Raw genomic sequence first — 26,959 nt, 5'->3', positions numbered from 1 at the left:
TCGATCTCCTGACCTCGTGATCCACCCGTCTCGGCCTCCCAAAGTGCTGGGATTACAGGCTTGAGCCACCGCGCCCGGCCTTGTTGTTTCTTTTTTGGTAGAGACATGGGTTTTGCCATGTTGACCATGCTGGTATTGAATTCCTGGACTAAAGCAATCCTCCCACCTTGGCCTCCCAAAGTGCTGGGATTACAGGTGTGGGCCACTGCGCCTGACCTGTTCTTTCTTCTTTAGAGTGTTACATTTACTCACTCAACTACCCAAAAGTACTTGTTTTCACTATGTTCTATTCTTGAATTTTTATTTCATTTCCTTCTTTCAGAGTTGATCCCCCTGCTCATTATAATTTGCTGTTTCTAATCCTGTTTTGTCTTTTAATTGCTTGGATGTGTTACTTTATCTCACTCAGCTTTAGTGTGGATTGAAGAAAATAAAAATCCAACAGAAGCCACTGAGCCAGAACTATGGCCAGTATTTCTGAACATATAAAAACCAAAATACCGGCTCATATTCATGTCCATTCAGTTCAATAATGAGAGTTAAGATATACTTATTTTGCATGTGTCAATCTCAAAAGTTAGGGTAATCTATATTTTCTTAGTGATCTAGTAGAGATCTTCTCTAGCCTTTCTGAAAAATGTAAGATATACTTTACTAGAGTAGTGGTGTTCTTTAAATGAATATGTTGTGATCTTTGAAGAAAAAAAAAAGTATCACATGACTATATTATCACTGTTTGGGTTTTGATTTTTCTGAAAAATTTAAACTTGTATTAGCATAGTTCTGAATACAAATTGGTCACTATCTGATAACTGAACAAACTTTTCTTTTTTAACCCTAACCTTAAACAGGGTCTCACTCTGTCGTCCAGGCACTCACTCTGATGGTGCCAGAGTGCAGTGGCACCGTCATAGCTCACTGTAGCCTTGATGCCTGGGCTCAAGCAATCCTCCTGCCTCTGCCTCCCAAGTAGCTGGGAGTACAGATGCACACCACCATACCTGGCCAATTTTTCTAACCTTCTGTAGAGATGTTCTCGCTACATTGTCCAGGCTGGTACAAACATAATTACAAAAATAAATACATATACATACAAAACATAGAAAGTGGTTATAAAACTTTTCATATAGAAATTTAACATTTCTTTTTCTGTTAAAAATAATTAAATATGCATCATAAAAAAGAAGTGTTCAAAACATGCTTTTAGGCTGGGCATGGTGGCTCATTCCTATAATCCTAGCACTTTGGGAGGCTGAGGCAGGTGGATCGTTTGGGGCCAGGAGTTTGAGATCAACCTGAGCAACATGGCACAACCCTGTCTCTACAAAAATAGAAAAAATTAGTAGTCCTAGCTACTCGGGAGGCTGAGGTGGGAAGATCACCTGAACCCTGGAGGTCAAGGCTGCAGTGAGCTGTGATCACACCACTGCACTCCAGTCTGAATTACAGAGTGAGACCCCATCTCAAAAAACAAACATTTTGAAAGACAACAAACATGCTTTTACTTCTTACTATTTCGAGAAACACAAAAAGGCTTTGGGAAAAGTAAAAATAAAAGTGAACACTAAACAGCCATTAAATAACTGAAACTACCAGAGGAGATAACAGTCACATGATTCCTGAAAGGTTCATGATTTATTATTTTGCGTGGTAAATACTTTACCGAAAAACTAAGTTTTAGAGTTCTCTTTCACACACACACACACGCACACACACACACACCCCCCTAAAAGCTTTGCCAACTCAAATAATTTGTACTAAATCAAGGAGCACAATAAAAACATGAAACATGTGACTAATATATAAGCCCAGATGGGGTTTTCCTATAAGTTGCGGAGCAAGTTATCAATTCAAAGAGCCTTTCTACAATGTACAGATTATCCTTACTGGACTTCAATCCAGTGAGAGCTCTATCAGAATACTAGAAAATTAGCTAGGAAACATAGCTTTTAGAAAAAACAAAACTACTGAAGTTTTCATAGAGTCAAAAAGAAAAATATCCACAAGATAGAACTTACCACAATAGACAATAGTAAAAGTGGGGAGTAGGGTCAGCAACCAGGGACAAGAGAGAAGAGAAAACAGAAAGCATTTTAATTACAGAAATTTCAAAACAAATAAGCAGCAAATGGTAGAAAACACATTTTTTAAATGCAGGCATCCATTTAAGTTTTACAAAGGAAAAGCAAAAAACAAACGTGCAACAAATTTAGCAGCTACAAAGCTAAAGGTCCAGTAAAAGGTAGTGACAAGTATATAAACAAGAAAATAAAGTCTGTGAGACTTTTACCATGCAATAAACATGATGACAGAATGATATTAATGTCACAACCAGTGAAAATTATACCTTTCAGGGGTCGATTTAGCATCACGGAAACTAGTAATAAACTGCTCAGAGGTTTCAATATGTTATTTTAGGCCTAATTTTCAACTAATTCTATTTCATGTTAGGAAATTTATAAGGAGTTTCATCATTCACAGATAACCATGGCAAGTCTCTTTATGTATTTCTTAACTGAGCCATAGGAATGAGGATTATATTTTGAGTATTAATACAGTCATATACAGAGAACTAAGGTAGATTTATAAAAGTACTGGCTTCATCTAAAGAAAAACAAGACTTAGGTACTATTTCAGAAATGGAGGAAAACTCAGCAGTAATATTTATTCCCAAGGTTTTCTATTTGGGCCTTAAAACAAGGATTGCAATGCAAACCCAAAAAGAGAAGCCTAAGCTGTTCGATCAACATAAATCTGACAACAAGTGAGAGGCAAAGCACACAACTTCACAAATATACCTAGCTTTAAATAAACCTGACTTATTACTACCTTGCTTTACCTCATCAAAATAAATTAGGGCATATTTTATAGAATTATTTCCTTTGCAGAAACATTTAAAATAATGGTAATCAATTTTTCCTGGCATTTTTTTCAGGTAAGATTGTATTTACATAAACCTTTTTGTGAGTCTTAACTACTACATAAAAGGAAGCATGTGTAGTCTTATCAAACAATATATCAAATGCTGTCAGAATATGAGGTCAAATTAAATTATAAGTTCTTTTAATTTCTTTATCTCTCTCCCCAACAAAATTTAAATGACAAAAGTGAATTTCTTTCCTCAGTAGTGCTTATAGTCAAGGTGAAGTGACTCAAGATCAAATTAACACAGTATCTCATCAATTCTAAAATGTACTTTTTTTGCCCACATTTTAATGCTTTTATAGTTGGTATTCATCTTTCAACTAATAGGATATCTTGTCTTAACACACAGGGATTTTTTTTTTCCTTTCTTAAAGGTATATAAAATACTAGTATGTTTTGTAATTGATGCCATCTGAGATCAGATGAAATAGAGTATTTTCTATTTACACCTCTGAGCAATAACACATAAATCGACCTCTGTAAAACGAGGTGAAACAATATGGTTAAAAAAAGAAATCTGTGTATAAATGTTGATGAGAGAAATGCTTCAAAGGATAAAAACTAAAGTGATGACAAAGTGGCTCATTTACCAAAGAATCTCATTAGTGTAACATATGGATTTCCATGCACTGCCTACAACCTCTTAATAAGATATTTCTTAAAATAACTTAAAATATTTTAACAAAATTTCTTTGGTTAATGAATTCAGTTGATAGCAGATAGCAACAGAATGCCCACAGCTAGCACATGTGGGCAAAGCATTGGCATAAGAAATCTTATAAAATCAATCTATTAGTGTCTTTAACTAACTAAAACATTACCTACCTCCCAGCCAGTACTCTGTATAATAAAAAGTAAAAAAGGGCAAGTCATAAAAAAACTGTTTAAAAAGAACAAAAAAGGCCAAAGGCACCATATACCATAAATTCTTCTCCATAAATAGAAGACAGCAGGATATTTTAAACAGCATATTCATTTACTTAAGACCTGCAATAATTTCATAAATTGCTTGGTCAAAACCCAGTGGCTAAAATTTTGCCTTTTAAAAACTTTAAGTATAAATTTTAGGGAAAGAGAGCCAGCTGCTTGTTCCAATTACATGTTTAAGTGATCTCTAACTAATGTGAGTGGCACTTCACTAAGTATCCAGGATAAATTAAAATACAAATTGCAACTCTGCTCAAATGCCAATGACACAAATGGCTGAAAGTTTCTCAGAAACGACTAGCTCTAAATGTGCCAGACCTAACATTTATAATTTGCAATTTACAGCTCTAGAAACTGGCTTGAGGTTCCTGTGACAGTATATGTACAACTGATTATTAAAAGACCTACGTGTTACGGTCATGAAACCTAATCAATATTTTTCAACTTTAACATTTAAATAGATGACAATAAAATCCTGACTTCACAGGATAGCCGGCCTGTTCTTAAGACTGTCAAAGGCTTTTCAGATTAATCAGTTCATTTAGAACAGCTTAATTCATTGCAAAAAAGAAGAGATCAAGCTGACAGGTAACAAAGTAGGACTAATACTGAATACAAAAGTGGATAAGTCATACTCCACCTCCTTTGACACTGGCAGCAGTAGGTAATAGTAGGGTAGCAAGGGGAAGGGAACAGAAAAGTGGAGGAGGAGGAGACTCCATAGGATATTTTGCAGTATTTCAATGAAGCCAACGATTTAGTTTCAAAGAAATCAACTGCTAGTAGCGTACTTCATTTTAAAACTAAGTTTAATTTGATTCTAATTTTAGTGATAATATGTAGATTCCATAATGAACTATAAAGTAATGAAATACTATTAGAATTAAATATATATTAAGACAACCATTTTATTCATTATTTTCACAAAATAATATATTTGTATTAGAAATATATCCAAGGATGATTGAATGTAAACATCTAGGAAAAATAAAGTTCAGTTGCAGTCATTAAAAATATTAGTAGTTTATTAGTTTCACATCATTTAATTTAAAAAGCTGAAATATGATCTACCTTGTGAAACAAAAATCACAATATTTTAAAACTTGTTAATTAATAATTCAAAAATAAAAAAAAAACTATGCGGATAGTTTATGATGACCACCATTACTTTGGTTACTGAGCTTTGCTTTGGCCACGAACTATCATTTTGACCGTTCATTGGTAGTCTGATTAAAACGGTCATCTCACGGGATCTAGTTTGACATCAGTACAAAACAACATTAATGCTTTCAGACAGTTTTTTCCCTTAATAGTGAAGCTAGAAATTGGAATCATTACCTGATGAACAATTTTGCTGAATGCTTCTTGAAGTTTACCATGAATTGTGGATAGTTTCTTTGCATCCCGATTAGCTTCATGAATAGGAATAAGTACTTTATAAACCTCATTAACTGCTTCATACATGCCAGCCTATAAGAAAAAATTTTATAAGATGTTGCTTTCTTTTACATCAATAAGAAAGTAAAGTAATTATATGAATTTGCAATATTTCTATTAAGATAATACCGCTGAGGCCGCGCGGAGGCTCACGCCTGTAATCTCAGCACTGTGGGAGGCCGAGGAGGGTGGATCACGAGGTCAGGAGATTGAGACTATCCTGGCTAGCACGGTGAAACCCCGTCTCTACTAAAAATACAAAAAATTGGCCGGGCGTAGTGGCGGACGCCTGTAGTCCCAGCTACTCGGGAGGCTGAGGCAGGAGAATGGCCTGAACCCAGGAGGCGGAGCTTGCAGTGAGCCCAGGCCGCGCCACTGCACTCCAGCCTGGGCGACAGAGTGAGACTCCATCTCGGGGGGTGGGCGGGGGGAAGATAATACCACTGGAGCTTTTCCAATAGGAAACAAAAACAAATACTAGTTTTTAACTGTATTAAGGCTTAATAAAAAGAATTCTCCAATGTATCTTCTCCTCTGGATAAATGGGTATGTATGCAGATATGTGTATGTATGTGTATATTAATATATACACATACACATATGTGCATATTTATATTTCTATAATTTGAATTGGGCATTTTCCTTTTATCTGCCCAATAATTACTTCACTAAGGCTAATGTATGTATGTATACTTATCTATGCATGTAAACTTTTGCAGAAACTAATTCTGAGCAGCGGAAAAAGAAATTTAATATTACACTGGTCACAGATACCCAATTCTCCTATAATCAGATAACCCGTGGCCTCCTGGGACACAAAAATCATTTACTTTTCCAAAATATTAAGCGGACACAGGCAATCTCCTATTGTAAATCTCCTATGGAAAAAAATCACAAATCTTTAATAAAGCATAGAAAGTTCTGAGCCACCAGATTTCCTTCCACTGTGGGCTAGTTGGCCACTGGTTGCTATGGTTATAATCACATAATCAGAGTGAGAGACAAGATGTGTTTGTATTGGTCTTCTATCCTTTATCCTTTTTTTTTTTTTTTTAATTAATAAGAAACAGGGACTTGTTTTGTTTTTTAGGTTGGAGTACAGTGGTGTGATCATAGCTCACTACAGCCTTGAACTCCTGACCTCAAGCAATCCTCCCACTCCACCTCCTAAGTAGCTAGGACTACAGGTGCTCACCACCATGCCCAGCTAATTTTTTCACTTTTTATAGAGATGGGGGTCTTGTTACATTGAGTGGGCTGGTTTCAAATGTTTCAAACTCCTGGCCTCAAGCAATCCTCCCACCTTGCACAGTAATCCCAGAATTATTATGCAACCTCCCAAAGCACTGGGATGACAGGCGTGAGGCACTGGGCTTGACCCATCCTTTATATTTAATAATGGATTGGTGTTGTAGTAAGAGAAGAGAGAGATGTTTTCCAAAAGCCATTGAGTCCTCATTGCTTCACAGATCAGCAAACATATTTTCCCAAAGAAAAACACATGGTCCTTATATTTCCCAGTATGTTTGTAGGAGTATAATTAAACAATAATGTAGTTGTACTAGTGAAATATGTTTAGTGTAACTAAAATGCTCCAGTAGTTATTTTAACTAAAATCAGATTAATTGAAAACGAATAAAATTTACAATCATATACAACTGCAAAAGAATTTTAATAATATAGGTTACTGTCCCCCAATCTAAATGCACTACTGTGAATTATTAAAATCACACACATACAAACACACAGAGTTATGCTAATTAAAACATTCCACCAATAGCAAAAAAACCTTGCCCCCTGCTAGCTTAGACAAGTGTAGGGATGGAATTGGAATGGTCAAGGTCCTTAGAGGCAAACATTTTAAAAGAGGATAGACACCTAATATTTTAACTCTGCAAAAATACTCTTAAGAGTCTCACAATTGCCAGTAATGATGAAAATGATGGTAAGAGTAAACACACTAGTACTTACTTGGAGCCAGGAGCTGTGATAAGCACTTTAAATACATGAACTTACTTAATCCTAAAAACATTCCTACGAGGTAGGTACTATTATTAGATGTATTTAATAGATAAGTGAGGCACCAAGAGGTTAAATAATTTGTGCCTGAAGTAACACAACTACTAAATGGCAGAGCCAGGATTTGAACTTTGGCAGTAGGCCTTCTAAATCTACCCTTAATCAATATATTGCAGGATAGGGATAAGGCCTGGTGAAGAATGAATCAATTCTCAACAGAAGTAAAAAAGGGGAAAGAGGGCAGCATTGCATATTATCTCAAGCTTCTTTCTTACCCTAACATGAACCTCAGTGTCTCCTAAACCTTGGGTGCTGGGACACTAAACATTCAGCAGAAAAGTCAGAGGAAGTAAGTGGCCCTATCAACATGGTTAAAGAAGGTGAGCATGAATTCAGCTAACTATCTTTTCTTTCTCCAATAAACATCCCATCTGGGTTTTTTTTTTTTTTTTTGAGACGGAGTCTCGCTCTGTCTCCCAGGCTGGAGTGCAGTGGCCGGATCTCAGCTCACTGTAAGCTCCGCCTCCCGGGCTCACGCCATTCTCCTGGCTCAGCCTCCCGAGTGGCTGGGACTACAGGCGCCTGCCACCTCGCCAGGCTAGTTTTTTGTAGTTTTTAGTAGAGACAGGGTTTCACAGTGTTAGCCAGGATGGTCTTGATCTCCTGACCTCGTGATCCGCCCGTCTCGGCCTCCCAAAGTGCTGGGATTACAGGCTTGAGCCACCGCGCCCGGCCCCCCATCTGGGTTTTATCTGACTGCTTTAATTCTTCACATACGGATGGAAGGGAACAAGACTGGGGTTATAGCATAGTAGCATAGTCAGGTAAGGGATTCAGGATGTAGTTCATTAAAGAGCAAGGTCCAGGGCTCCGATAACTACCTAATGAGGATTACTATGCAACCAATGGAATGAGTGGTCATAACTTTCTTGGACACCAGGGCAATGCCCATCATACTGGAAAGAAGATTCTCCATTTCATCCAATAGACAAGATCTATTTATAGAGCCCCGTCAGTCTACCAACTAGGAACTTATATCACTCAGAGACTTTCTGTTTTGCTTTACTATGTTTTTTAACTTAAAGGTTTTAGAAAATATTTGGCAGTAAAAGTTTTATGAACCAAAAAATATCTGCTACAAATCACATGCTGGTTCATAAACAAGCAAATGAAAAACACTGGTGGGCTGGGCACAGTGGCTCATGCCTATAATCCTAACACTTTGGGAGGCTGATCAGGGGAACATAACTTGAGGTCAGGAGTTTGAGACTAGCTTGGGCAACAAAGTGAAACCCCATCCCTACAAAAAATAAAACAATTAGCCGCTCGTGATGGTGTGCCCCTGTATTCCCAGCTGCTCAGGAGGCTAAGGTGGGAGGATCCCTTGAGCCCTGGAGTTTGATGCTGCAGTGAGCCAAACCACTGGAACACTGGGGGAAGTGACAGATTATTAAGATGAAAAGGAGTAAGCCAATAATGAATCTAGAAAGAAAATCTGTTCCTAGATAGTTTTTAGGGGACCTGGAATAAAAAACAATTTTTTTTTTTTTTTTGGTAACAGAGTTTTACTCTGTTGCCCAGACTGGAGTACAGCAGCATAATCATGGCTCACTGCAGCCGCAACCACTTGGGCTCAAGCAATCCTCCCACCTCAGCCTCTCAAGTAGCTGGGACCACAGGCATGAGCCACCATGCCTGGTGAACTTTTAATTTTTTGTAGAGATGGTATCTCACTATGTTCCCCAGGCTGGTCTTGAACTCCTGGACTCAAGCAATCCTCCCATCTTGGCCTCCCAAAGTGCTGGGATTACAGGCATGAGCCACCATACCGGGTCCAGAACAAATTATCTTTAAAGAAAAGTAGGGTCATAAGACAGAGAGAATAAATACACATGTCATTGATAATTAGAGGTATGAAACTCTGGAAAAAGAATTAACAAGAGTCATCTACCATAGAGAAAGAAGCAGCTGCTTGTTCCAGTAATCCCACAAGTCCTGACTCAGTAAAGTATTTTCCAGAGCAGATACCTTCTTCATCTGGAGATACCACATCATCTGAGACCGCAGATTCTTCTAAAACATTAGATGAAATATTCTAGAGAAAAAATAAATTGAAAAGGTTTTTGAAACAGAATTTTCTAGCATAAAAATGTATAAAAAGAAATAACTGAAGATGAACTGTAACTATCAGGTTAGGTTAAAAAAAGGAGAGTAATATAAAGGTAAAAGATAAATCTCCAAAAACTTTCTATATTTTGAAGATGATAAAATGAAAACACCACTGCTAGATAACTTTTCTCTTAATAAAAAGTGGTATGAAAGAAAATTAAGAAACATTATGGGCTAAAGGAAATTGTAATATGACATAGGACATCTAAGAAGGTATCAATAGTCCTTTTTTATTTATTTAATTGATCTTCTCAAAACTCTCTATAAAGGAAAAAAGGTACAAAAATGGTCTCTTATCTAATTACACGGAGTTAATAAAAAAACTCAAGTATAATAAAAGCCCTCTTATTCAATGAGATTGCAATCAGCCATTATTTCTAAAAAAGAAATGATGCATACATACCTTATTTTATTTTAACCTCCTAAACATGTACAGTAGATGTACACTCACTTATCAACTTTTGAAGTAGATCTAAGGCCTTCTCTTTGTGTGTATGGGTTTCCAGATCAGATTTCCACGGAATCTCTTATGGGTAAATACCCAAAAGGCAACATTCTTTTTAAAGATTTCAAGTTTTGGTTTCTTTTGAGTGAAAACTTAAACTTAAATCGATTATCAAATTATTCTAGAATTTTAGGAGTTTCCTCTCCCCCAACCTATTTGGCCCACAGTTAATTCAACAGCAATTGTTTTGAAGATTCACCTTTCCTGAGTCTTTGTAAAACATTCAACTTTGTTATCAGAGAAACGGTAACTTTCTTTTTGCATTCTGATTTCATCAGAAGATAAAACATTTAACTAAATTTTATAATATCCCAAACCTACCATTAACAGGTTGTGAAGAAAAGCAAAGCATAACTGACCCTTGGTAAGCAAAGAATTCAACTAGTGTGTCAGAACTATGTACCCTACTAGAAGGCAAACTCATCTGTGAGTCATGGTATTAGTCATAAAATGTACTAATATTTTATGTAGGGAAAAGAGAATGTTGGTATATCTGCTATGTTAAGTAAAAGCCAATTAAGAATTTCTACTGAATTTTGATTCTCAGTAATACATTTCCACAGATGTTAAAGTATGTAACTGATTACAAGGCAGTAAAGACAAAAAAAAAATAAGCATGGTGCTGATAATTCAGAGGTAAGAAACTGTGGAAAGAGAATTAACAAGAAGTACTCCTTAAAAATGTATTAATGACAATCACTGTGAAATGTTAATCTACCTTGTGAAGCATTGGCTTAAGTCTTTAAGTTTTCCCTGCAAACTAAAAAAAATCTCAACACCAGTGAGAAAAAGCTAAAACCAAAAAAAGACATACCTTGATTTAATGTACATCTGGAAGATTCCTACCTGAAATGTTACACATCCCACAGGAAGATATTTCCGGTCCTCCAGCATGCTCAAATATTCAGCAACAAGTGCTGCTGAGTGGACTAGACACTGTGCAGCTTCAGCATGATTGCTTCGTTCTGAGTGCTTGCCAGCCATGTTCTGCAGCCAGGTCAATCGCAGATCTGGAGAGGTCTGGTAACCCTTGGCAATTCTAATTAGAACAGAAATTCTTCTCCATTAGTATATGCTTCCCAAGCTGGGAGGGAGTTTAGCTAGCTCACTCAGAGTTTACCTAGATAGGTTTTTGATACTGTGCACAACCTATTTAGTTTTAAAGTAGTATGAAAATGTCACTATGCAGGCTTAGAGAAATAACTGTGGCCTACGGAATGGATAATATCAGTGGGCGGGGCGGGGAAGGGCAGGAGGGGCAAAAAAGAAATATGCCATATTAAAATCTGACCATTAAGGAAATAATCAGTTAAGGGAAGAAGTATGGAAATTTATGTGTTCATTATAGAAATATAGAGAAGTTTTATATGCAAGGAAAAAAGAAAACTTCTAAAAGGTACTTTTATTACATCAACTTTATTTCAAAGAGATTAAATTGTTTTATTTGTGCTTTTAATGAACTCCAAAATTGTAGGAACAGAGGGTCATATGACAGAGAAAAATTCTTAAGTTTTACTATTGTATCTATTAAGTTGTTAATACAATAAAAATTATGGAGTTTTCAAAATGTGCCCTTAGAAATATCATTCTTTAGTCATAATTGTATTGAAAAAAGGTAATTAATGTTACGGTAAAACATTCACATATTGTATTTTCTTCTTAAAAGACTGAGTTTTACATTTAAAATATTGGTATGGGCCTTTAAAGGAAGTCTGGGGCCCAGGACACCAAGGTGTTAAATGTGTGTTATGAATATTTTTAAAAATCTTCTTATTTTTGATAATCAATAAGTATATTTGCATTGTTCTTAAAAGAAGAGACACAGAAGATCTGAAGATGCCGCCTGGAAAAAATGCATTTGGACTTTCAATCTACCATTGGAAAAATCACTCAAGGCCAGGTGGGGTGGCTCATATCTGTAATCCCAGAACTTTGGGAGGCCAAGGCAGGCAGATGTCTTGAGCCCAGGAGTTCAAGACCAGCCTAGGCAATATGGTGAAGCCCCATTTCTACAAAAAAGTAAAAAATATATAAATAAAAAAACAATAAAGAATGTAAATACAGAAAAATCATCACAAATCACTTTTGTGTGTTTATTTTCTTCATCTAATGCTTACTGTATGTCTTACTAAGTCCCTTATATAAAGCATAAATGAATCAAATAAATGCTACCTGTACATTAGATCAATCAACATTTCAGGATCCTCCTGGTGTTCCTTCATTTTCACAGTATCAGAAAGAATCATATGGAGATTGAAAACCAGATCCTGGACCTGCAGCAGAGAATGATACGAAAAACATTCTTGAATTGTCATTCATCCATAATAACCAAATTAGTTTCAGAGATATTTCAGATAAATATCTAAAGATTTCAAAACAAGTTGTATGATATTGATATGGTTCTGTAAAGTATAGGTATGTGGGGATATGGTAAGTGAAGGGTAGTAAACTTTATATAAATTCCTCAGCAGACTATCTATATTTTTTGTTCTTTCACCTGGAAACAAGCAGAACTATAAGTAGAAATAAAACAGAGGGATATAGGAAATACAAGAATACAAAAGGAAAATTCTCTCCATATTTCTGATTTTACTAAAAGGTAGTTTGTAGAAACTTTAGTTTATAAGGCATATTATTATTTGATTAATAAGTAGGAACGTTTTGGCAGAAAGCTTTGTCTGTCTGTACTGTCCAAGTCTACTGTTCTACTTATTATAAGTGCACAGAATTAAACACCAAAGAATTAATTATTTCCAAAAAGAAGGGTAGCTGACTAAAACAAAAAGATTCAGTCCTATTTATGGCACATGATGTGTGGATTCAAAATGAAATAAATGATCCTCCAGCAAAAACCAACTTTTGATTTAACAATTTGGAAAGTGCCTATTTAACAAGCCTATTTTAATTAATGATCTAGAAAGTAGCATTTCTGACCTGATCAGGAAATGTTGTTTCCCTCAATTCCAGATCTTCTTCAGCATATGTCAATATAGTCTTTAGAGAACGTCTTAAGAATTCTTCATTAAAATTCTGAGATGTGCCCACCAAGGAGGAGAGTGACATTGTTACCTGCATTTTAACCCTGGCAAAGTTCTGTAACAGAAAAATTGTCCAGTCAATACTTAATATTAAAAAGCTTTAAAAAGTCTGCTATTTTTCCTTGCTAAAAGTATATTTAGTGAAAAAATACCATTCTAAGCAAAACATTTTTTAAAGTAATAAAATATGCATATCAAAATCTTATTTTAGAAAGGATGTAAAACTTAGAATTTTGTTCTGAATAATGTACTACAAAACAGGATTTTAAGAAGTCATGTGTTAAGAGTTGAATTAGAAATTCTGCTTATGGGCCGGGAGCGGTGGCTCAAGCTTGTAATCCCAGCACTTTGGGAGGCCGAGACGGGCGGATCATGAGGTCAGGAGATCGAGACCATCCTGGCTAACACGGTGAAACCCCGTCTCTACTAAAAACTACAAAAAACTAGCCGGGCGAGGTGGCGGTGCCTGTAGTCCCAGCTACCTGGGAGGCTGAGGCAGGAGAATGGCGTGAACCCGGGAGGCAGAGCTTGCAGTGAGCTGAGATCCAGCCACAGCACTCCAGCCTGGGTGACAGAGCAAGATTCCATCTCAAAAAAAAAAACAAAAAACAAAAAAAACAAACAAAAAAAGAAATTCTGCTTATGTCTTTACATTTACTTATTATGGGCATATATTATTAATATAACATTTTACAGATGAGGTTAAATAGCTTGATTGACATTATAAGACTCTTAAATGGTAGATGGAGTATTTAAATTCTAGTTCATTTCATGACATCCACACTATGATGAAAACAATTTAACACACATCATGCGTAAAGTAATGTAAGGCAGAATCTTTTGGAGTGACGCCTTTAACAGCTTATAACTTACATTCTTCCTTCTTTTTAGTGTAAATTCATTTCTGCTCCACCATTCTCTACCATGAAATCATTCTTAAGAGATTATTGGTGATAATATATCAATTGTCATATCCAATATTTTTTGCTCAATATTCTACTTCATATCTTTGTATATTTAAATTACTTTCTCCTTGAAAATCTCCTACCTTATCTTCAGTGGCACCACTTTATCCTGGTTTTCTATTCTTTTTCAACTCTTTTTCTGTTTCATTTCTTGGATGTCCTTCCTAAATACCAGTATTCCCAAAGATGCTGTCAAAAAACTTTTCTCACTTAACATACTCTAAAGAGCCTCATCCATGTCTTTGCTTCGACCAGTATATACACGTTTCCGTCTCTAGCTGATATTTCTCTGTAGAATTCCAGGCTATTATAGTTTACTAGATAGCACCATCTGGATGTCTCATAGGTACCACAAAGTCAACATGTCTACAATACCTTCTCTCCCTATTGATTATCTAAAAAAGTGATACTATTCTTGTAGTCATGCCAAAAATCTAGGGGTCGCCTATTCATTCTCCCCTCTCATTTTTCATACCATAAATCCAAATCTACACCATCTCCTAATGTGATCCAATATATCCTTTCTCCATTACCAATGCCTTTGCTTTATTTTACACCCTCACCATTTCTTATTTGGATTACTGTAATAACTTCCTAATCGATCTTCATGCCTTTTTCTTTCAAATCTCTCAGTCTAACCTCTACCTAGCACTAGGGAACTTTCTGTAAAATGCAAATCTGAACATGTTCCTCCTCTCCTTAAAATGCCCCTAAGGCAGCTGTCCAAAGTTTTAAGGATAAAATTCAAGAATTCAACTCAGTAAATATGTCACACTACATAGCAGGCACTGAGAGTATGGTGATAAAATAATTTATAGTTGGCTAGGATAAAGGTGTAATTGAAAAAGCTAAGCCTTTTCTTTTCTTTTCTTTTTTTGAGACGGAGTCGCGCTTTGTTGCCGCGGCTGGAGTGCTGTGGCCGGATCTCAGCTCACTGCAAGCTCCGCCTCCTGGGTTCACGCCATTCTCCTGCCTCAGCCTCCCAAGTAGCTGGGACTACAGGCGCCCGCCACCTCGCCCGGCTCGTTTTTTGTATTTTTTAGTAGAGACGGGGTTTCACCGTGTTAGCCAGGATGGTCTCGATCTCCTGACCTCGTGATCCGCCCGTCTCGGCCTCCCAAAGTGCTGGGATTACAGGCTTGAGCCACCGCGCCCGGCCTGTAGTTTTTTTAGTAGAGACGGGGTTTCACCGTGTTAGCCAGGATGGTCTCGATCTCCTGACCTCGTGATCCGCCCGTCTCGGCCTCCCAAAGTGCTGGGATTACAGGCTTGAGCCACCGCGCCCGGCCTGTAGTTTTTTTAGTAGAGACGGGGTTTCACCGTGTTAGCCAGGATGGTCTCGATCTCCTGACCTCGTGATCCGCCCATCTCGGCCTCCCAAAGTGCTGGGATTACAGGCTTGAGCCACCGCACCCGGCAGCCTTTTCAATACTAAGACAAATATTCTAGAAAAGGTATTTAATTGTAAATATAAAGAAAATCTCATGAGCAGCTGGAGGAAAAAACATTATTTAAAACAGAGAAAAATATCAGGCTACCTTTCAATGCATCTACAACAATATTTAATGTCAGAAGACAATGGTACTCAAGTACCCTTTTTTCCTATGAGGTGTTCTTTATCTGATAAGTTTTGCTGATTTTTCTCATGCTTATTATTATTCAAAGTATAAGGCAAAAATTTCATAACCACCCTTGCTGTCCTACAAGTACAGACAACTTTAAACAATCAAGAACTAGGAAAACTGGCCGGGTGCAATGGTTACTGCCTGTAATCCCAACACTCTGGGTGGACAAGGTAGGGGGACAGCTTGAGCCCAGGAGTTCTGGGCTACCGTGAAGTACCATCATGCCACTGCAGTCTAGCCTGGGTGACAGGAAGAAACGCTGTCTCTATTTTTAAAAGTGAGGTGAGTGGGGCGGGCAGGGTGAGGTGGCTCACATCTGCAGTCCCAGCACTTTGGGAGGCCATGCAGGGAGGACTGCTTGAGCCTAGGAGTTCAAGACCAGACTGGGCAACAAAGTGAGTTCCTGTCTCTACTAAAAAAAAACACAAAACACCACTTGGAAAATATTACTCCTAAGAACCTTGATGAGGACATTTAGCTAAATAAAAGATAATTATAACCCCAAAAAACTGGTGGTAAGCAATATTTCATTTTACAACTAAGACTATGAACTAAGACTGAAATGTTACAGCTAAGAAAAAAACTAGGAGGGTGAGAAAGGAGATGGAAAGAAGTACTTAACAATCTACGGTAGACATAAAACAAATAACGTTATTTGAAGGTGGCAATTAAATCAAGTGAAGTACATGCAGATTCAACAATACAAATGTAAACAGTAAGAAAGATACTTTTTTTAAATATTGAGGTACAAAGAATGACAGGGTGGAGGAGAGAAAGAAAATCAGCAATTTTATTACTGTTCATTAAAGGGAGTTAATAGATACTTATCTCAAGTAGAGTTTCTCAATTTTTTTCATTATTGTCCCTCTTATAAATCTTTTTGAACAATTTTTCTAATTACATCCCTATGATATTTTAATATCAGAGATGTATACATCTGTTTATGCACTCTATGTATATTTGGATTTATATACACATAAGAAAGTAAATATAAAGCTTACTCTTTTTACTCGATGCAAGGTTATGAATGACTAGATAAAAATTTTAAGTTAAAAATCTGAAAATGATTTACATTTAGCTTACCTTTATAGGCTGGTTTTCTGAAAAACTTTTAATATAATCTTTTAGCTTAAATAAACTATAATGTATCAAATTACACAAATAAATTAGCAACTTATATAACTACAAAAGCAGCAATGTAATCAATTTTTTTAAACCATTCAAAACTGCTACTTATCCAGCAAAAGAATTAAAAATTAATTTCTTAAAAATATTTCAGTGAACTTTCACTATTTGCTTGACAAAAGAAAATAAGTTCTGGCTACTATATATTCATTTAGATATTGTTGACTTTTTTCTTTTCAGCAACTGACATGATTAAAAATGGCTTGAATAACTTTTGTAGAATGAAGTAATAAATTGGAAAGTTTTTTTCTTGGGCTTAATTTTCAAAGCCCAAGTCACACACGAATGCACTGAGAACCAAACATAAACAATATCCACAAGGCAGCCAATGGAAGCAACCTCTTGCCATATGACTGAGATCAAGCAATTGATTAAAAGTCTCCAATCACAGTCATTTATTCTCCAGTTTTATAACCCAATTTTGCATACATTTTGTTTTTTATTTTCCAAGAACTTAATGTCACTGCTGCTCATGTGATACCCAATAACACCAATGAGAGAAATAAATACTAAGCAATGCCATGTTGTTGGGTAGTGTTGAGCTCTGGAGGACCATAAGCTAAGATTTTTCTCATCCTCCACAAAAACCAATTTTCACTCCCTTGGTGGTAATACTGCCCTGGTTGAGAATGCATGATCTAAAGAAATAGAGGACTAGGGGTATTACATGACTATAAAGGCAACCATTAGAGCAAAACCAGAAATTTTGCTAAATATGATGAACACTACATCCCCAAAACAAGGTAAACAGACCATACAGTGTAAGATGAAAACAACCAACACACATTTTTTTCAAAGGGGAGGCAAGAGGGAAAGGCATAACAAAATAATAAAATAGGATTCCAGGACATATGTAATATAATAACAAGTATGAAAGGTTTCATTCAATTAAAGGTTGGATCACAAAGCAAAACTCAACTCTTATGTTGTATATGAGAGGCACACTTAAAATAAAGTGAAAATTAAAGAACAGGCAAAAGCAAATAAAGTAAGTTCAAATTAAAAAGAAAGCAGAGGTCAAAATCTTAATACCGTAAGAGATGAAATTCAGGCCAAAAAATAAAATAGAATAAAGGTTTTAAATAAAACCAACACAAGTTCTTTTAAATTCCAAAGGAGAAAAATTCTTAAGAAAACATAGTAGTTATGAGTATTAGTACACCACATAAAAGCTGAAGGAGGAACAGACAAACACAGTTATAGGCTTTAATTTACTTCTACCAAGTGGAAAAAAAACAATGATACGGAGTCTATGTGATTAATAGGGTGTATTTATCTGGTATATGTTTAACTCAATATTCTGAAAACAGAAATACTCCCCTTTTAAAGATTTTTTGTAGAACACTCATAAAAATAGATTATATTTAGACACACAAATACACAGATCCACAGTAAAGAAAGGGAGAAACAGAATATACACTGTACAATCACAATGTAATAAAGCTGAAAATTAACATTAAAAAAAATTTTTTTTTGAGATAGGATCTCACTCTGTCACTCAGGCTGGAGTACAGTGGTGTGCTCACAGCTCACTGCAACCTCACACTCCTGGGCTCAAAGGGAGCCTCTCACCTCAGCCTCCTGAGTAGCTGGGACCACAAGCATGGGCCACCCAGCTTGGCTAGTATTTTTTTTGCAGAGATAGGGTTTTACTATGTCACCCAGGCTGATCTCAAACTCCTGGCCTCAAGCAATCTTCCTTCCTTGGCCACCCAAAGTGTTGGGATTATAGGTGTGAGTCACTGGAACCAGCCAAAACTTTGAAACAAAAAGGCTACTCAACTCTTTGGGTTAAAAAGAAAATACAAACTGAAATGACAAGATTACTAAATGTTAGAACCAAGGAGATGCCAAAAATAGTGCTTAAAGGAAAATTCAAGGCCTTAAATACTTACGTACGCAAAAATAAATGAACTAAATATTTGACTCAAAAGGAAAAATATAACACATGAATATAACATATAATAAAAGACTTAAATGAAAAAATGGAATTCTTCAAAGGCTGTGACATGTAATTGTAAAATATCAAGCCAAGATACTTAAACTTTTATTTCTTTTTACTTAGGGACAATTAAAATTTTAAATTGCTCAATGTACATTTATATTCTAAGTGTGTACTAATATACATACATACATACATATGATATGCACACAATTAGAGATTTGGATTTTTGTAAGATATACACAGAATGAGAAATACCAAGATAGCCTATGATTAGACTTAAAATATACAAAAAACTCCATGCTCTCCCAAAACTGATTTAATAACTATCAGCAGAAGTTATTTCATTATGAATACAGAGAACTTTCATGATTAAATACTTACATTCCCAATCTCAAAGTTTTGCCTCATTAGAAGGTAAAGGGAGGCACTGGCGTGTGACCGTATTGTACTGATGCTACTGCTACAGTGTCGGAGAAGCCTGAGGCATAAATCAGCACACTGCTCTGTCTCTTCTTCAAATAAGAGTTCAGGAAACTGTAAAACAACAACAAACCACCACTGAATTTTTACAGTAAAAGTTCCTGAGATATGTTAATACAATCTGAGCTGGAGATTTGTTAATACAGCCCAGAAATTTGCTAATATAGCCCAGAAATTAAAAGAATGGTTAGGACGATATTAGCTAATAGTTAATAGTGTGAGACAGAGAGTCAAACTGGGTTCAAATGTTGATTATGCCACTTACTAACTAGTAGCGTGACCTTGGACAAGTTTTCTCATCCACAAAATAGGCCTAATAATATATCTACAAGGGATTGTTGTGAAGCTTCTATCAGAATGTGCATAAAACACTTAGTAATCAACATACATGAATTCTACATTTATTACAAAATAATACATAAGTTATTTTCATCAACGTCTCTGCACTCCATCTTCTAGGATGATTAAAATGAAATAGCTACCTTCAAAATTTAAGAATATACATATTTCTGAGGGAAAACAAATATAAGAAGTAAATATTTAAAGCAGTTGAACAAACACACACCTTCTTTTCCATTCATCATAAAATAATTTCAGTGGGTTGAATTGCTTATATATTGAATTCTTTATAAATTAAGTTTTTTTTAAAAAACAGAACCAAGTGGAGAGAAAACAAGAGAAGCCCCACATTTAAGATTGGCTATTAATTTCAGGCCCTTCTCCACATCCAAGTTACTGTTTTTTAAACCAGAACTGGTTAAAGGTGATTCGAATAAATGAAGAATTCCAAAAGGCAGGCAGCAGTAGAGAGGCAAAGAAGAATCAAGCGTCTTAAGTTATTAAATTTTAACTACACATATTCATTAATATATTATTACATATATTAACCAATGAATGTGTCAAATGATCTTAGACAATGTTAACAAAGAAAACAAAGTCTGACAACACTGCAGGTATAAAATAACCCACCTTTGAAACCAAGGCTCTCTGTGTAGCAAAACAGTGTTGTAGATAAACTGCACTTTGGTTACAGGCCATGCTGTGTAGTAGCACTTTTAGCACTCCACCAAGAATGCTCTCTTTGGATTCCGTTACAGAAACAGTCTGCAATTTAAAAATAAACAAATAAAATAGAGATGTACCTGCAATTTAGTTAGGGAGGTTACAGGCCTCCCTATGTATAAATAAAGTTTTAAAAGACAAAAAAATATATATATAAGATCTAGGATGGCTTCAAGAAGGATTTGAATAAGAGAAGGGGGAAAAAGAATAAATATAATTTAAATGAGAAAAAAGAGGAGCAAGATACAATGGCAAGAAATCATAAGGTGTTTTTTAGGAAAATTAGTAAGTAAGTCTGAACTGACTTGAGGTTCATGTAGAAAATAACTACAGATAAGGCTGAAAAATAGAGTGATGCCTAGAGCAAAAAATGTTGCTGGTATACAAATAACCATTCTTTTCTTCTTAAATAACTGAAACCCTGAATTTTAGCTGAAGTCTTTGAATCCGGCTACAGAGAGAGGTGAACAAAACAGAAGTCTCAACTTCTGAGTCATGCCCTTAAAAGAAGAAATGTACTCTGTCCCTGCTGTTTCTTTTCACTGAATGAAATACAGACATGACAGCTGCAGCTCAAGCAACCATCTTGGATTAGGTATCTTGGACTTAGTAAATTTTTTATATTTTTAAAACTTTAGTCAGGAAGTCAGGATAATGACTGATAAAATCTTTTTTTTTTTTTGAGATGGAGTCTCACTCTGTCACCCAGGCTGAAGTGCAGTGGTTTGGCTCACTGCAACCTCCGCCTCCTGGCTTTCAGCAATTCTTGTGCCTCAGCCTCCTGAGGAGCTGGGATTACAGATGCGCGCCATCACACCCAGTTAGTTTTTTTATTTTTAGTAGAGTCAGGGTTGGCTGGGTGCAGTGGCTCACGCCTGTAATCCCCACACTTTGGGAGGCTGAGGCGGGCGGATCACTTGATGTCAGGAGTTTGAGACCAGCCTGACCAACATGGAGAAACCCCGTTTCTACTAAAAATACAAAATTAGCCAGGCGTGCTGGCACATTTCTGTAATCCCAGCTACCTGGAAGGCTGATGCAGGAGAATCACTCGAACCCGGGAGGCAGAGATTGTGGTGAGCCTAGATCACGCCACTGCACTCCAGCCTGGGCAACAAGAGTGAAACTGTCTCAAAAATAAATAAATAAAAAATAAATAAATAAATAGAGTCAGGGTTTTGCCATGTTGGTCAGGCTGGTCTTGAACTCCTGACTTGAAGTGATCCGCCCACCTCAGCTTCCCAAAGTGCTGGGATTACAGGCGCGAGCCACCGTGCCCAGCCATAAAATATTTTTAAAGGAAAAGTCTCATGAAAATGTACAGAATGGATGGTGGGAAGAACACTGAGTGAGTTACGAAGCAGGTGGCCATTGTAATAGCGCTGAAATATGAACCTGGCAGAGCAGTGGTAGGAGAAAAGGAATGGAAGGAATAGGTGAGAGATGTATTTACTAAAATGTCTGAGAGATCTTGCTAACTGATTTGAATCCTGGCTCTTCTACATACTAGCTGCGTCATTATGGGCAGTTTTTTTTTTTTTTTTTTTTTTTGAGACGGAGTCTCGTTCTGTCGCCCGGGCTGGAGTGCAGTGGCCGGATCTCAGCTCACTGCAAGCTCCGCCTCCCGGGTTTATGCCATTCTCCTGCCTCAGCCTCCGGAGTAGCTGGGACTACAGGCGCCCGCCACCTTGCCCGGCTAGTTTTTTGTATTTTGTATTTTTTAGTAGAGACGGGGTTTCACCGTGTTAGCCAGGATGGTCTCGATCTCCTGACCTCGTGATCCGCCCGTCTCGGCCTCCCAAAGTGCTGGGATTACAGGGCTTGAGCCACCGCGCCCGGCCCATTATGGGCAGCTATTTAACATCTTCGTGCCTAAGTATTCTCATCTACAAGATGAGGATACTGACAGTTTCAATGCCATGAGTTTCTTAGAAGGATCAAATGAGTCAACATTTGTAAAGGGCTTAGGACAATGTTTAACACAGAAAAAACTAAATACATGTCGGCTATCACATTGTTACTACAGGATAATACTGCCTAGAGGGCTACTGTTAGGACCCAATATGATGATTATAGATAAAGAGCCTGAAACCCTGCTGTAGTATACAGAGGATACTGCATAAACTCAGTGTATCTATATGTAGCTATAGCTATACATGCATGTTGAATCTCACCTGATGGCAGAACATCCAACTATAAATACTCAGAGGATATTTGGAAATGCAAGACTAGGCCATGAAGGGGAAAGACAAGGAGTTAAGGATTTCATAATCATCCTCCATTAAGAAACAGTTGAAGCTATTGGAATTTATAATTACAAAGAATCTCAGAATGCTTGGAATGAAACTTTTAGGAAGTACTAATATTTAAATGTAATTTTATGGCTCACAGTAAAGACTTTTTCCTCCAACCTCAATTTACCAAATCTATATCTTAAATTTCTCTTCTTTGAAATCTTACCTGAACAACAATTTCTAATGTATCCAAAATGATTAGGTTTGCTTCTGTAGCCAGGTTTCCATCAATCAGTGCTTCATGTTCAATCTCTGCTCTTGATCTAACACAAAATATTGTAAGAAATTATATTTATCTTTTTGAAAACCACAATTCTGAAAAGACTTAAGGATGCATAGAAATAAAAAATTTCAAACCATTTTCAACATTTGCCCAACAAAAAATTACAAGAGAATAAGAAAAAAGGCAATAGTTTACACATTTACGTGGCTTGTTTGTTAACCACAACAATACACACTTTCTCACCCCATTACAGAAGCTTAATGCCACTAAAAGCACAAATGGTTATGTTTTAGCTTTCAAACATGCAGCAGTTTTATTCTAAGTGACACTGACACTAGGTGGTGCTATGTGGGCTTGTATTTAGGACTGCTTCACAGAAAACAACATTCAAATTATTTAGTATTTATCTTACTATTTCAAAGATTTCCAATGTCTGTATTCAGGATAAATGTACTTATTTTGTCTAAGGTTTCATCTAATTTTTCCCCACTTTTTTAAATATAAATATGCTCAGATGATAATTTAACTCTTCAGTGAGACTAGATGGAATCACTCATTGGAAACAAAACAATTTGGGGAAAAAAGGACGTGAGGTGATGAATATGCTAGTTAGCTTGCCTGTGGTAATCACTTCACAACTGTACACATATATTAAAAGGTCACGTTATATTCGGTAAATATACACAATTTTTGTCAATTATAACTCAATAAAGCTAGAAAAATAAAGAAAAAGAACAAAACAGTTTGATGCATTAAAGTGGTTTAAACACTAATATTTATAAAAGTATCATTTAATGAAAATAAAAATTTAAGGATATTTACACATGATTTATGAATATAGCCAACATTTTTGTTTAGCAACAATAGATATACAGGCACTATATATTATACCAAAGTAGACAAAATAACACATAAAATACAAGGACATATTAAACGCTAGCTTTTCTAAGTTTTTAGATCTATAAGTCTGTGAATCTTTACTATTACCACTAAGGAGAATACTTCATTAATTTACATTTTACAAATTCAATTTAAGAATAAAAGCACTTTGAGAGGCTGAGGCAGGGGATCACTTGAGCCCAGGAGTGAAGAGACCAGCCTGCACAACATGGTAAAACCCTGTCTCCACTAAAAAAATACAAAAATTATCCGGGTGTGGTGGTGCACAGCTACTTGGGAGGCTGAGGTGGGAGGCTCACCTAAGCCCAGGAGGTCAAGGCTACAGTGAGTCATGATTGTGTCACTGCACTTTGGCCTGAGTGACAGAGTGAGACCTTGTCTCAAAAAAAAAATAATAATAATAAAATACAATTATCAACATTACAACATTAAACTAGAAAACAAAATATTTAATGTTCAAACTTAAAATTTCCAGTGACATTTTATAAAGAAACATAAGATGGTTTAAACAAAAAGAATCAGGAGAACACCAAAAAAGTCTCCCTCAAAACACAGCAAGGTAAACCAAGAGAACATGTTCTACAAATGCAGAAATAAAACAATACACTAAGAGTGTAGCACCTGGCTACTCAGTGATTTCTAAAAAATAACACAAGTAGAAAAAACATCAGAGAAATAGATTTGGACAGATGGAGAAAAAGAAAGGAAAGCGCATATTCAAAGGTTAAGAATTTTAATATTACATTCAATATCTGATTATTTCAAGCTCTCATACATAAGGTACTGAAACTTGTTTCCTCTTTGTTACGATTTAACCGTCTGTGAGAAAATACTGGTGAAAGTTTATTTGTGAGAATCTTCTGAGGCTTGGGCTGATGACAGTTCTCAGACACGGTAATCAATCATCTTGGTTTGCCTTAGGATAGGACTAAGGGCTCCCTGGGATGTGGGACAATATGCGCTATAATTGGGAGAGTGCTAGGCAAACCTGAATGAGTTGGTCACTCCATTCTCAAAGTTTTATGGGCCAGTGAAGCTACTTGCAGGCTAACTTACAATTATAAATTCTCAAGAGAAAAATTTTAGCCCCTTGACTCAATGCCAAATCTCAAGCCAGGCAAGTTTACCTGCAGCCACTTGGGCAGTGAGAAGACTCATGTAAGTGCATTGCAGGTGTTTATGGCAGTACTATCAGTCAATGTATCAAGTCTGCCTTCATGCTAGAAACAGAAGACCTGTATTGTTTTGTCTTTCTTGAATTACATTATAAGCTCCATGAAGACAAATGTCAGGTTTCTAATTCTTTGTAATATTTGAAATATTAGTTCATCAGGAGGCGGAGGTTGCGGTGAGCCGAAATCAGGCCACTGCACTCCAGCCTGGACAACAGAGCAAGACTCCGTCTCAAAAAAAAAAAAAAAAAATTAGTTCAATGTAACACCTAAAATATGTTCCAAAAATAGTTGCTGAATGCATTTTCCAAGAGGATGTTTTAGAGAAAATGGAGTTTAAAACATAACATTTTGCCTTACTATACCACATGAGAAGTTCTTCCTCCAATCTTTTTAAATCTAAAATTTTAAAATTAAATATTTTGTCCAAGACTTAATAAGTATATTTATTAAATGTAAATACTAAATACAAATATAAAGTAAAAGTTATCACTTTCCTCTTGCATTTTAAAATTCAACACACCCATCAGTAACATAAAATAGAAAGCTCTATTACTTGTCAAGCTTCTCTGTGTTTTGACGCCAGTGAGTCATATCTTTTCTCCATCTCAAATTTTCCTGACTTCCAAAGGCACTTCCAGATGGACTTCTCTCTGTCAAATAAATTTCAAAGCCAATTTTCAAATGATATTTCAGTTGGACCACATATATGTATACTTGCAATCATGTAAGAAATACAATAATTTGTACAAGCCATTTTATCCTCAGTACAAGTAGAAAAACCTGACAATGATGCTTTTTATTAAAAATTTTCACAATAATTTCAGAAGAAATGTACTTGCTATATGCAGTATTTTTTTGAAAACAATATCCATTTAAATAAGCAAATGTTCTAACATTGATTTTCTTAAAATCTTAACCATGGCTTATAAGGCCCTACAAGATATGACTTTTTTTCCTACCATTCTTCCTCTTGCTTACTGCTTTCTGTTTTCCTTGCAAATCTATCAGTACATATTCTATGTTTCTGACTTACAACCTGAGCTCAGGTTGTTCCTTTTTCTTAATTGTTCTTCTCACAAATTTTCATTTATCACCTCCTTAAAAAGGCCTCCCACTCTCCCATACCTCCTTTTCCTTTTCCTTTGCTTTATTCCTTTCCATAACACTTATGACCCAAGTATATAAGCTCCTTAAGAACAGAAATGATATGTACTTTGTTCAGCATGTTATGTCTATGCTGATAAATTGGTGCACACTGAGAGCTCAGTAAGTTTCTGTTTAATACATAAACAAAATAGGAAGGACTCCTAAGGTAATTACTTCTTTCGGTCTATATAAGGCAGAACAAGAGGAAGAATGGAGTTTTCCCTTAAGAGGTTTCTAGGTTTGAAGGCAGACTGCATATATGGGTTCCTTTAAGGGGTGGCAGCTATAGAAATGATTCATACAAATCCATTAGAAGTGGAGACAGCATTGAGAATGTGGATAATACACAATATACATTTAAACAATGGACTCAGTCATAATTTCAAAGTTTCAATTACAAAACTGCTTGTTTTTGAAAATGATAAGTTTAAATTGGTTGAGAGGATGGAAGAACAATGAAAGTAAAAGTTCAGAGTTGAAACAGAAATTTTAAAAAATACTGAAAAACAAATACAAAAGAATACAACTATATATGTCAATTAAAGAAATACAAAAAATACTGAGAAGTAAGAATGATTTCCTGCAAAATAAAGGACATGTCTCTATTTCTTCCAATTTCTTCCCCTTTCCTTTCCTTTCTTTCCTTATCTCTTTCCCTTTTTTAAATTTTGAAATCCATGTCTTTAAGAAATTTATGGAAAAAAAACAAAAAGATATGCCTATATTAAGATAGTTAGCAAAATTAACTATAATTTTCTATCATTTACATTTTTTCCCACGAAACTGTCTCATTAGTTAATAATGTCTTAGAACGGAAAGTTAAGAAAAATAAAAGAATGTCTATTATTAGACCTAATAAACCAATGTCTATTATTGACCTCACTTAAATGTAGAAATGTAAATAAGAATTACAAGACAAATAATAATTATAAGAATTAT

General features: G+C 35.9%; 1 protein-coding gene across 7 annotated transcripts in view; it reads right to left on the bottom strand.

Annotated features, from left to right (window-relative positions):
* Nucleotides 1-26,959, bottom strand: part of DOCK7 (dedicator of cytokinesis 7) — a 220,635-nt gene that overhangs the window by 29,760 nt on the left and 163,916 nt on the right. For 4 of the 7 annotated variants that reach the window (XM_011941032.1, XM_011941041.1, XM_011941056.1 and 1 more), the window contains 10 exons: nt 25,428-25,524; nt 22,743-22,839; nt 20,190-20,324; nt 19,122-19,274; nt 12,917-13,075; nt 12,155-12,255; nt 10,829-11,021; nt 9,260-9,403; nt 5,191-5,322; nt 3,751-3,765 (listed from right to left, as the gene is read on the bottom strand). In XM_011941032.1, the coding sequence (XP_011796422.1) occupies nt 3,751-3,765; nt 5,191-5,322; nt 9,260-9,403; nt 10,829-11,021; nt 12,155-12,255; nt 12,917-13,075; nt 19,122-19,274; nt 20,190-20,324; nt 22,743-22,839; nt 25,428-25,524 (1,226 nt within the window). The remainder of the gene's footprint in view (nt 1-3,750; nt 3,766-5,190; nt 5,323-9,259; nt 9,404-10,828; nt 11,022-12,154; nt 12,256-12,916; nt 13,076-19,121; nt 19,275-20,189; nt 20,325-22,742; nt 22,840-25,427; nt 25,525-26,959) is intronic. The other 3 variants (XM_011941023.1, XM_011941050.1, XM_011941062.1) reach the window with 1 other exon arrangement.

The sequence above is a fragment of the Colobus angolensis genome, unplaced genomic scaffold (assembly GCF_000951035.1).
Source record: "Colobus angolensis palliatus isolate OR3802 unplaced genomic scaffold, Cang.pa_1.0 Scaffold102, whole genome shotgun sequence".
NCBI lineage: Eukaryota > Metazoa > Chordata > Mammalia > Primates > Cercopithecidae > Colobus > Colobus angolensis.
This window is presented reverse-complemented; position numbering and strand designations above follow the sequence as displayed.